The sequence below is a fragment of the Cibotium barometz genome, chromosome 48, assembly GCF_041138505.1.
Source record: "Cibotium barometz isolate CiBa-2024 chromosome 48, ASM4113850v1, whole genome shotgun sequence".
NCBI classification, from domain to species: domain Eukaryota; kingdom Viridiplantae; phylum Streptophyta; class Polypodiopsida; order Cyatheales; family Cibotiaceae; genus Cibotium; species Cibotium barometz.
The window spans coordinates 30,509,977-30,522,016 of record NC_141093.1 but is presented as its reverse complement, the minus strand read 5'-3'; the positions used below and the strand labels follow the sequence as shown (position 1 = coordinate 30,522,016).

General features: G+C 39.5%; 1 protein-coding gene across 2 annotated transcripts; it reads right to left on the bottom strand.

Annotated features, from left to right (window-relative positions):
- Nucleotides 1–227: 227 nt before the first annotated feature.
- LOC147611063 (uncharacterized) lies at nt 228–4,535 on the bottom strand. Of its 2 annotated transcripts, none has more exons than XM_086785708.1 (9): nt 4,218–4,535; nt 3,942–4,005; nt 3,214–3,509; nt 2,866–3,089; nt 2,327–2,747; nt 2,107–2,242; nt 971–1,992; nt 684–832; nt 228–537 (listed from the first exon to the last, which is right to left on the bottom strand). In XM_086785708.1, the coding sequence occupies exons 1-8, from the start codon at nt 4,296–4,298 to the stop codon at nt 746–748; spliced, it is 2,331 nt and encodes a 776-aa protein (XP_086641834.1). In that variant the 5' UTR covers nt 4,299–4,535; the 3' UTR covers nt 228–537; nt 684–745. The 2 variants fall into 2 exon arrangements, with proteins under 2 accessions (XP_086641834.1, XP_086641836.1); XM_086785710.1 differs by having other exon boundaries at nt 400–615; nt 4,218–4,522.
- Between the last annotated feature and the right edge of the window lie 7,505 nt (nt 4,536–12,040).

The following is a 12,040-nucleotide window of genomic DNA, read 5'->3' as shown; positions in this document are numbered from 1 at the left end:
GACAAGATCTTGAACAGCAGTGTTTCAGTTTTGTATGCAAGAATGCCTTTGACTGTCTGATCTAACAACATATTGTTGTAAAATGGAGAACCCAAAAGACCATTTAAACTTCAAGTACCGAATCTAAAGTCGTGTAGGAATCAAGTGACAGTGTGTGCAAAGAAATTAGACACAACCGATTACAAAGTTATCTTTTTTTTTTTGGTAAAGGGGAAAGTTGAACCTAGCAACAACGTATACTTAAAGAAACACGAGAGTAAGATAGCAGCAACTACTCAAAATGACCTTCAAAAGCAGCATGAAAACACCTTATGCACAACAGAGCATAACTTGGTGGAATACAGATCCACCAACATCTACAGTAACGATCTGGTGTAGACTACTAGATGAGAAACCTCAGAATGAAGAAATTATTTAGATCGACCAAAAGCTTGACATGTTTGTAGCTTTGATAGTATGTGATGTATACTCTACTCCTGTTCTCCTACCATCTCCACGAGAGGCCAGCACGTCCAATCGCCACTCCCTAGTATCCTCCTGTAGCATGCCGAAACACGCCACAGGCTTAGGTGTTCATGTTCTTCAGCATTTTCAAACCAGGTATATTCCTAATAGCTGCATGCACGTATGAACAGTCATCAACCAATACAGCAGATAAGAATCGGGTTATAGAATATTCCCACCTTCACTCTCAACAGGCAACTTTGCTTGCTCGACATGCCTGCTTGGTAGTCACTTACAGCAGCTACTTTGGGAGCGCACAATCTTGCTTGGCCAGTGCTTGCTCGAGCCTCACCTCAAAGGGGATTGCATGCCAGCTCACTTTCTGGTCCTGTACAAATTAGGACAAGTTTAAACATTGTTGTGAATTATGCTCTTCGGCATGCGGATTTGGACTCTTTCTTTAAAGTGCACTTGGGGACAAAAAAGTTGGGCTGCATAAATGAGTCCATGCAAAGCAGACTAGTACCTCCTTGTATTTGTTGGTAGAGTTGGGAATCCCTTTACCATCCCACCACTTCCTGGTTGAGATAGGACTCCAATGTGCTGCAACTGTTCCCAAGATGGGTCTGTCATCTGCGAGTCTGGCAGGAGATGGATGACTGTCTATGAACTTTCGTGGCTTTTGAATCTGCAATGATGGTGAAGTGGCTGTAGATGAAGCCGGCTCTTGCTTGAATGGCCCTTCACTTGATGGCCAATTGAACAAGCTGGTTTCCACAAACTTGGAATTTAAAGCTTCCTGCTGGAAGATGTTTGCTCCTGCTGCAGAAACGTTCACACGGCCATCCCCAAATGCTGAGTCTATAACCCTAGCTTGTTCTTCTTCAACCAGCACACTCCCATGCTGAAGCTTTTGAGAACTCATCTGCTTCAGCACCCTCTCAGATGAACTGTTAATTCCATGCCTTAACTTTTTTCTTTGAGCTCCATTCTCCTCTTCAGTTGGGACAGAGGACACCAAGTTTAGATTGTCATTCCTCTTTGCAACAGTTTCATCTTCTACAGAAGAGACTTCTGAGCAGCCCTGCTGAGCTGAAGTTTTGAAAGAACTAGTGTCTAAAGGGTGGTTTATATGGTCCAACTGTACACTTGCACTGCCAGAAAAATTGCCGTTAATGTCATTCCGTTTCTTGCTGCACTCTGCTGACATGTGGGATAATGCATCTGAGAATGGGTGATTGGCATCTCCAGAACTATTTACTTGCTCCCACTGCTGTATTGTTGGATGTGTATGCGGTAACAGCGCTTGATGGACATCACTCTCATCACGTTGCGAGTTATGAGCCACCAAAAAGATGCCACCTTCCTTTTCAGGGGCACTCTTTCTCTTACTGCTCCATATCCGTTTTGATAGCTTGAATTGAGGGGAGAAGCAGCTTTGTGAAGCAGTATCATTTTTGTCTGTACAAAACCCTGCCTGGGACAATGGGATTTCAGAATGAAACTCCATATCGATGCCTTCTGCCACATTGATGGTCTGCCCATCACCTGTATAACAAAACAACAACAACTGAGAAGAAGAATCTTAAAAAGTGCACACAAACTTACAGAAGAAGTATCTCAGAGTGTGATAAGGCAGCCTATCATCATTGAGATACTCACGTGTAATATCATGTCTAACTTTAGCTTCAATCAACATGCCTCTCGAAGAGGAGAGAGCTTCACCCACTTGGGAACACGACCTGGCATCCAGTCTATCCTCTTCATCAACTTCTTCTTGACCCAGCACCTGCCATGACTGCAAGAAATTTGTGGGGCATAGGTGTCAGAAAGACTACAGACTTTGATACTTAGCTGATTGAGTGAGACACTTATCACTTACTCGTGTTGAGTCTTCAAGCAATGATTGGTCATGTGAAAGTTGCTCTTCTGTATCTAACTTGCCAAACGAGTTTTCCCAATTGGTGATTAATTCAGAGTCTTCAATCAGAGATGAAACATCAAGGTGTTCATGCAACAAGTCCTCAGACGGCTCAAAGATCTGACAGTTTTTATAATTTGCAATGTCAAGCTTTGCTTCAGAAAAGGTCCATGGAGGAGACTGAACTCTATGCCCAATAAGTGCAGCGCTTGAGTTACGATCCTCTGCCCATTGTGTAGGCTTAATGCTTTCGTCGATTCCATTGATAAGCTCATCATAAACATCCGATTCTACTCTAAACAAATTGAGTTCAGCACATTTCAACACATTGCCATCTCCAGGACTGTCCTGAAAATCACCACTCCGAGAAGCTCGGATCGCCCTGTTAATTTTACAAAAGAGGTTACAAAACTTGTATCCAAGAAACTGTAAACCATCTGGGTGTTCCAAACACTCATTGAGTTGTCCAACTGGCATCATATAAAGTTTTTAACTTATACCTGTTCTCTAATTTGGGAAGGCACTGGAAAGGACTTGTTGGGGTAGAACAAGCTTCAATGAGAAGTCCGCCCGGCTGAATCTTTGTAAGGACGGATGATAGAAGCCATGAATGCTGGCCGCTATCAACTTGACCACTTGAACCTCTGTCTGATTTGTCAAATGTGACATTAAACGCATTGGGAGGAGATTCTAGCAATTCACGACAAGCTCTCAGGTATTTGACCTGCCATGAAATGGATATTCAAGGGATATAAATAACCCAAATGACAACATGAAGTCCAGACATGCACATTCACACATGCATACATTTTGCTGCCTATTTTTCGATGATTATGGTGAATGTGTACCTCATCACTCAGCTTCTTTGCTGCATCTGCCTCCTGCATGAGTTTCCTTCTGAGACTCTCAAGCTCTTCATCGAGCTCATCCGCATGAGACCATTCCTCTCCATAAGGATCTGTTTTGTTTGCATTGTTTTTTCCCGAACTGCGTTTTCCCACCTCACTTTTCTTGCCGTGAGCTTGGGAGCTTAGGGATGGAGGGCATGATTCAAAGGGATCCCTTTTATCATAACTACTGCTGATGGCAGCTGATGACTCAGAAGGCGATTTCCGCACTTTGTGAAGGTCTTCTGGACTAGTGGCTGATAGGAGTCAAAGAGAAGGTAAAATGATCAAACCTCCCTCCCTCTCTCTCTCTCTCAAAAACACACACACGCGCGCGCACGCTCACACTCACTTCAGGAGTCAAAGAGAAGGTGAAACAATCAAAGCTCTCCCTCTCTCTCTCTCTCTCTCCCCATCCCCCCCCCCCCCCCCCCCCAACACAGACACGCATGCACAAGGGCCTCTAAATATTTTAACTTTTGTGTTTCTCTCAATGACAGCGGCTTCACCGAATAGTGGGATTCTATTGGTTTCATTTGAGGTTCTTCTACTGAACAATCACGAAGACCATCCTATGGTCTTCGTGATTGTCGTCTCATGGGTCATCATGGTCTCCAGCAGACTTTGATAAATCTCTCTCTCTCTCTCTCTCTCTCTCTCAAAATAAACCAAATAACTGCATCTCTTACCGTGCGCTACTGCTGCAAAACTGACTCTCACAGGCAGCGCATTCACCGCAACCGCAGTTTGATTCTAAAACAAGGAAGAAAAAAACAGATTAAAAGGATTTGTGGCAGAAAAAAGGAATCAAAAATGAAAATTTAATCGAAGCTCGAATCCAAGCAAGAGCCATTTCTTGACCGAATGAAAGAAGAAAAGGCTTGGCCAATCAATCCAATTAGGGTTAGATTAGAATCATAAACCAGCAATAAGAGCTGCGATGATTGATCAAAGTCAAAAGGCACCTTGGATTTAGCTTGATTGCGATAGGAGGCACCGCGTTGGGGTTTATTTCTGCACTTGAAGCAACCCAAGAGCCAACCCATGGCAGAGGCGAGGCATGAGAGGTACGGGCTGTTCTAGAGGAGGGGAGGGGGGATGGGGATGGGGATGGGGATGGGGATGGAGCTGTGCTGTGTGGGTTGCGCCATAGCTAAAACTGCGATGATGATGATGATGATGATGATGACGGCGACGACGAGGAGGAGCGAGGGGGGAAACACAGGCGGCGATGGGCGAGGAGACCGGTGTTTGTTTTGTTTGGGGGGACAAAGAATTGCAGGCGCTTCCAAAGCTGCCATTTGTTGGAGAGCTCGAGGAGGGGAGGTGGGTCATGGGCGCGGGTGTGGACGGCCACTGCAAAGCTTCTTTGTCCTTAAACAAAGGGTCCAAAGATTGGGCTTTTTCCCCACACACCCATTTTCATATAAAGAGCCCTATAGTGAGTCCTTGCTTGCACACAAGAAGATCTCCATACACACCCCCTAGTAATAAACACCTAGGTTGTTCTTCAACCAGTTTCCTTGCACTTCACCTTGATACGAACTCCCTAACCCCCTCCGCTTTCACATTATCCTCTCGCGGCAGGCCAGTGACAATTATACGAGTCTCCCACGACCAAAATGCTCCAAAACAAGCATGTTGTTTGCCAAAAATAGACACATCGAGCTTTCCCAAAGAAGTCCTTTTCACCGAAACCAAATTAACACGGTTTCACAAAGAGCCTAGAGAGATATATTCTATAAAGAGCCTGTAGATTTGAAGGTCGCTATTACCATCAATGAGAAATTGACATTTCCCAAGGAGGGAAATCAATTATTTACCCTTCAAAAGATAGAGAGGTGGAGTTGAGCTTTTCTAGTTCGTGAAATCAATTATTTACCCTTCAAAAGATAGAGAGGTGGAGTTGAGCTTTTCTAGTTCGTGAAATTTTGGGTTATTTTTCAAATTTGAGGCTTGACTAGTTTACACTTGTTCCTTTTGCCACTATAAGCACAGAAACAGAAAATGCATTCCTCATAGACACGCCATTTTTCAAATTTGAGGCTTAACTAATTTACATTGTTACACTTGGTCCTTTTTCCACTGCAAGCACGGAGATAGAAAGAGCGTGGCTCGTTTTTCAAGTTTGACACTTGACTAATTTACTTGGTCCTTTTTCCACTACAACCATGGAGATAGCAAGTGCATGGCTCATGGACACACACCATGGGCTTTCTCCACTACAACCATGGAGATAGCAAGTGCATGGCTCATGGACACACACCATGGGCTTTCTCCAAAGACACCCTTTTTACCAAAGGTCCATAATTCTATATCAATCACAAAAATACTTTGGCAAGACTTGATGGTGTTACCCTATCTAGTTACCAAAGTTATTGGTTGGGCCATGAGCTTGGTTGCATCTACTTATGCAACCCTTGTGCATGCAAAGAAGCTTTAATAAACTATGATATTCCATAAAAAAGAAACTTGGATTTTTCCAACATGAGGGAAAAGCCTTCACACTTAAACACATGCACATGCAGAGAGAGAGAGAGAGAGAGAGAGAGAGAGAGAGAGAGAGAGAGAGAAGGGGTGGCTTAAGAAAGAGACAAAAATTGATCTTTAGGGAGGATAAATATTGAGATCCCACATTTTCCAATTTTACACTTTTCACCGCAAAGATCATCATAAAGTTGCTAAAATATTATTATACTATTGTAAATCAAATCAAGACAAAGAGAAGGAATGAATTCTCCTCAAAATGTCACTAGATATGAGCCTAAGAAACTCAAGGTTTCACCTATGCACATATTGTAATTCACAAGCATGCATATGCATGTGCATGGCATGTGCATATATATAGGCATGTGCTCGTGTATATTAAAAAGGATGACCAAATGTTTACAGTCAAAAAAGACGATGAATGGTAGTTACCAAAAATAGAGTAGCCACATGTAGCATATATCATGAGGCCACTATGGTGCCTTACCTTATAAGGGATTTTTTGTTTATGATACCTCTTAAAGTTGGGATCATCAAGATGCCTCATTACATGCCATCTCCTTATGCCTTTGCATGTCAACCAATGAATATTATGTTCCAAAGGGAACCCCTTCCTTGCGATTCCACTAGAGCAAAAGAATAACTATTCTTTAAAAAAGAAACTCTATAGAGAATGTTTTCATGTCGAGCTAACTCCTCACTATGACACATTGTAAATGATAAAATAGCATGAATAACTACTAAAAACATTGATTAATATTTACATGATTTAAGCCACCTCATCCCCTTGCTCAACTAGTCTATAAACCCCAACCAAATAAGAAACATTTTCAAAGTGTCATGCCTCAAGCTAAAGGGAGGAAGTACCTTTCGATCTACAAAACAAATAGAAAAGAGTGCCCATCATGTAAAGAGATGCATGGTTAAACAAATGATACCATGGGCTATAATGCTACAGGACTCTGCATTGAAAAAGAGAAAGGAATTTCGATGCCCCTATTGCTCTACTTGTGCCCACCCATTCCACCCCCACTCTTTCATATTGCTTTCAAGTGTCACCTAGATCTTTTTATTAAGAAACTCCTTTTCAAGGCCACTATAGCATGGTTTTTCCCATCTTAAATGAGTGAGTTTCCCATTTTAAAAAGAGTATCTTTACTTTTCCAAGCTCGAAATGAGACTTTTAGCTTAGTAGAATGAGAAGCTTCCTTGAGTGCGTGTGCATGCACACAAACCCATGCTTACTTGCATGCATGTGTGTGTATTGGGGGAGGGGGTGGGGGGGAGAAGGATAATGTTAGACACCACAAGATTTTAATAGAATATATGTACTTTTTTCATGAATTTAGAAAAAAAAAATAGTATCAAACCTAACATGGGTATAAGGGAGATCATTGGCATCATAGACCAACTCTAACTAATAATCTTGATCATAATTAACTTAAAGCCCTACCTTTAATGCTTAGCCCAAGCCTAAGGTTAGCCTAGCCTGAACCTCTTAACTATGCTAGCATATCCAAACAAGAGCATACACATGGCACCTTGTGAAACTCATGAACGGGCGTAGAGAGAGTCCACACAATACTTTGTCACTTCTCTTTGTTTCCTTAATAGTAGTATAGATGGATGCGTAAAGGGTGTTTTCTTATTTTCCAATAATGTACACAAAAGGATACTTTTACTAGGCTTAAATTTGCAAAACGAGCATCTTTAAAACATCTTTAAAAGAGCACAATCCATTGAATAGGGGATTTTTTAATACGTAAATGCATGTGCTACATAGGGTTCCTTTATAAGTAGTCTAATTTTGCATTTTGCATTGGTAACATGAATTTATCACTCCTAGAAGCATTATTTAGCCTTTTTTTTGGATCATGTGTGATATATTCTTGTTGGTGGTGTGTAATAGTGAGTTGAAAAAGGATTCTAATGTTCTTTTTTCTTTCAAGGGGACACTTTTAGGATGATTATAGTGTTCCTACTTTTATAGGTGTATCCTATTAGTAGAATGATGCAAATTTTAATTTTTTAAAGTGTAAGCTTTAAGATGTATATTTATCCACACTTTTTACACTTTGTAGGGGTTAAGATGTATATTAAGCATAAGGGTCAAGATGTATATTAAGCGTAAGGGTTAAGGTATATATTTATCCACGCTTATTTTATAGGACTAGTCTAGTAAGCAACATGCTTACCTTTTGTTTTTTTTTTAAATATGACTAGTCTACTAAGCAACATGCCTCTAATTAGCTTACAACTGCATGTGTTGCTTTTAGACTACTATAGAGACACTCGTCTTGCATCAATGTCCCTAGCTCACACTTTGGCTAGTTGATGTGATTGCGAAAAGTGAGGTGAACGATTAGTTTGGTAGTTAGAGTCTAGCCTTAAGCTTAGGGTTTATATAGATGCAACTAAAGCTCTGGATTGTGAGATAGCTAGCATCTCATGCATATGGATGATGATATAGCTAGCTACTCGTGCATATGGGTGACATAGTACATTACAATGGTCACACAGAGGTATGAGCTTGTTTCACCGTGTTTGTAACACTTCTATTCTCTCATAAATTAGTGTGGCACAATGGAGTAAATGAGGAGGCCTTTTTTTAATGCAATATAAGTGTTTTTTTGTGTTGCATCTCTCTCCCTTTATGGAGAGGGGGGGAAGGTAGCTGCTGTTACATGACCATGGTACATGGAGATTATAATATTCCACAAATTGAATAATAGAATAAATAAACCATAAACACCATAGCATAATTCAAGAGCATAAAAATCAAAGAACACAAGATTGGGTGCAATCTCCCCCCCCTACATGTGTGGCTCTACTCCCACACGTGGTATTTAAATCATATTATCATAAATTTAGCCCTTGGAGCCATAAATAGTATAGCTTTTCCAAAATTGGGCTTTTACAAAATTGAACCATGGTCCAATGCTTTTAAAGTATCTCATAAAAAATAAACCTTTCCCAACATATGTACAATGGGCCAAACCATACAAAATCAAATATTTAGCACACATGTGCTTAGCTAGATAATCCCGTCCAATGTCCACCTTGGTTGTTACGAACTCATGATCTATGCTCAACATAGTCCACAATGTTAGATCATAATTACTTTGGAATCACTCACAAAAAAAATCTCACAAATGGAAATCATTTACTACCATGCTTCACAAATAAACCATGCATCACACATAATTAATTGGATTCATTCCACATTGGATTCACTCACAATGTCCTCACACTATGTGAAACATAATTAATTGGATTCACTCCCACATTGGATTCACTCACAATGTCTTCACACTATGTGAAACATAATTAATTAGATTCACTCCCACATTGGATTCACTCACAATGTCTTCACACTATGTGAAACATAATTAATTGGATTCACTCCCACATTGGATTCACTCACAATGTCTTCACACGAATCGCACGTGTTCACAAAGTTGATCAAATGCACTCACAATTAACTTATGTCTCACACGTGTTACCATTGATTGGATTACCCCATTGATTGGATTCAACTTGACCCAAGATATTCTTTTCACTTATTGGGTCAACCAACAATAAATTAATTACCATAACAGTAGCATGGGTGTAAAAACCAAGGATCACATATATGTAAAGCATAAGAAAAAAACATGAGTTTTAAAGCACGAAGCTCTAGATTTCCTGACCTTGAAAAAAAAGAGCTAAGGGTTGCTAATGGCTGCAAGGATTTGTGGCATAAAGCTACAAAGACTAGCTATAGCTACATCTAAAAATCGCCAAGCTATGAAGAGGAGTGGGGAGTGTTATGATCTGGAGGGCTCATTTGTTGGAGAAAATTATGGACTAAAGGGAAAACATTTTGCCTATTTAGAACTTAAGGCTCATAGTCAATAGGTTATTGTTAAAGCCCCATTATCTGCACTATCAACTTTATCTTTTAAAACTTTAAAAGGCTATTGTAGAAATATTATAGAGTTGTACATATTCACTCAATCGGTATGTATACATAATCACTCAATCAATACTGAGCATTAAAATTGGTGCCTAGAAAATATCATCAAAAACCCTTTTATGAAAGGTAATATCTTTTTATAGGTTATTGTTTTAAGTCCCATTATCTTTTTATAGGTTATTGTTTTAAGCCCCATTATCTGTGCTATCAACTTTATCTTTTAAAACTTTAAAAGGCTATTGTGGCAATATTATAGAGGCATACCTATTCACTCAATCGGTATGTATACATAGTCACTCAATCAATAATGAGCATTAAAATTGGTGCCTAGAAATTCATATGCATAATATCATAAAAAACCTTCTTATGAAAGGTAATACCTTTCAAAAAGCTACATCATCTCTTAGGCCTTCCCCCACTCGTCTCCTATGTCTAGCACCTACCCCCTTGTGTCTCCCTAATCAATACCCACCTACCACCTCCCTACTTGCCTTCTATCTCCCCCTCCTTTCCCCTCTCCTACTTCACTTGTACATATATGAGTAGGAAAAAAATAATAAGCATGAAAAGGCTTGCATGGAGCTTGTGTATAAGGATAGACTTGAAATTTTGCTCTCTAATAGATTACTCACATGAGAGAAGAAACTCTCATGGTTTACATTCTCCTGCGTTGTGTGTGTTTTTGATCTATACATATACTATATCCATAGCCAAACAATAAATTCGAGAACCCAAACAGTCTTGATAAATGAAGTGTTAAACATGATTACAAAACAAAAGTATTGTTTGTAATAATCATGTCATAAGATATGGGAGACTATGTCTCAAATGGTGAAACATGTGTCTTAAAGATTGAACTACGAGATATTTGAGAGGGTAGATCCTGTTACCTACATCCATCCAACACAGACAAACAAATTGTTAGCATGTATGTGTATTATAGGTATCCTAAGACCTACCACATGTTATAGATGTCACTCAAAGATCCCAAAGTTTAAGCTATGATTGGGTTAGTTATACCCTTTTTTAGACTTCAACAGTCAATTCCCCAATTTTAAGATGAATAACCAATAGGGATAGCCCAACATGTAACCATCCTCAAAAAATAAGACAAATACATGGCATAATAATCCACATAGTGAGTGAAGTAATGGGCATAGTATGTCCATGCCCAAGCTACAAACTAATCAACTATTCTATTGCTAGTCATCCACTATTCAACCCATTATCTTCCAGCAACCAACATCATCAGCAACATGAGATAGGGGGCTCAGTTACTATGTTTGGCCATAGACTCAAACGCCTGAATTATCGGCTGAGTTACTATGTTTGGCCATAGACTCAAACACCTGAATTATCGACTGAAAAAATCAGAAAAGGGGAGAAGATCCATAAGCTACCGCATGCTCATCATGCATCCCAACAAACAGAGGGTCAGATTAATTGAAGTTAACACCATAGGTATAATCTTACCCAAACAATAGATCCCAATAAACAGCAAATTGGACCCAACCCATCATTTAAAATAGTATTTCCTATCCATAGAGTCAACAAATTATTGAAAGCATGTATGTATATCCAAACCATAATAAATGTGTTCCTTACATTCAGAATGCCTAGTTTGAAAACCGCCATGTTACCATCATAGACAGCCACCACAACCTTATGTAGAGATCAAACAATACAATGTACATATTATTAGCGATCTATACTAACCATCCAAGAGCAAGCCTAATGAACCAAATATTGTTATCTCTGCAACAGCCTAGAATTCAGTCTATGTATCAAAAACCCTCTAAATATAAGGCTTGGAAAGTTATTCAATATATTAAAAGCTAGCTACTCATGTAAGTCATGCCTAATAAGAGTCATTATGTGACTAACCCGTAATAACTTGGTTTGAGATTAACCCAATGTTACTTATCAATCATAGTTAGATCATTCGTACTATCAGCCATATTCTGTGCATGCCTAGACCCTTATTAAGGGTCAACAGTATAATCAAAAAATAAAGAGCTCCAAAATATATATATATATATATATATATATATATATATATATATATGCACACACACACACACACACACACACACACATATACATATATACATATACATATATATATGTACCATGAGGATATGAAAAAAATTACGCAGGAAGAGACCAAGGCAAGGTAAGCCAAGCTTAGGCAAAAGCATATCATGGTTAACATGGCCCAAGTGGTTAACATGGCCCAAGTGGTTAACTTAGAAGAAGAAGATTCGGAGGTGAAGCCAGCTTGGTTGTGGTTAGAAATGACTACCCTGAGGTGACAAGCTTTGTCCAAAAATTAGTTCTTGTTGATAC

Bases quoted from the DNA above. Each gene is read 5' to 3' on its own strand.
- LOC147611063 (XM_086785708.1), bottom strand. From the start codon at position 4,298: ATGGGTTGGCTCTTGGGTTGCTTCAAGTGCAGAAATAAACCCCAACGC. The intron at 2,748-2,865 runs GTATAAGTTAAA...TAAAATTAACAG, and splicing joins CTTCCCAAATTAGAGAACAG to GGCGATCCGAGCTTCTCGGA. The intron at 833-970 runs GTACTAGTCTGC...TAATTTGTACAG, and splicing joins CTACCAACAAATACAAGGAG to GACCAGAAAGTGAGCTGGCA.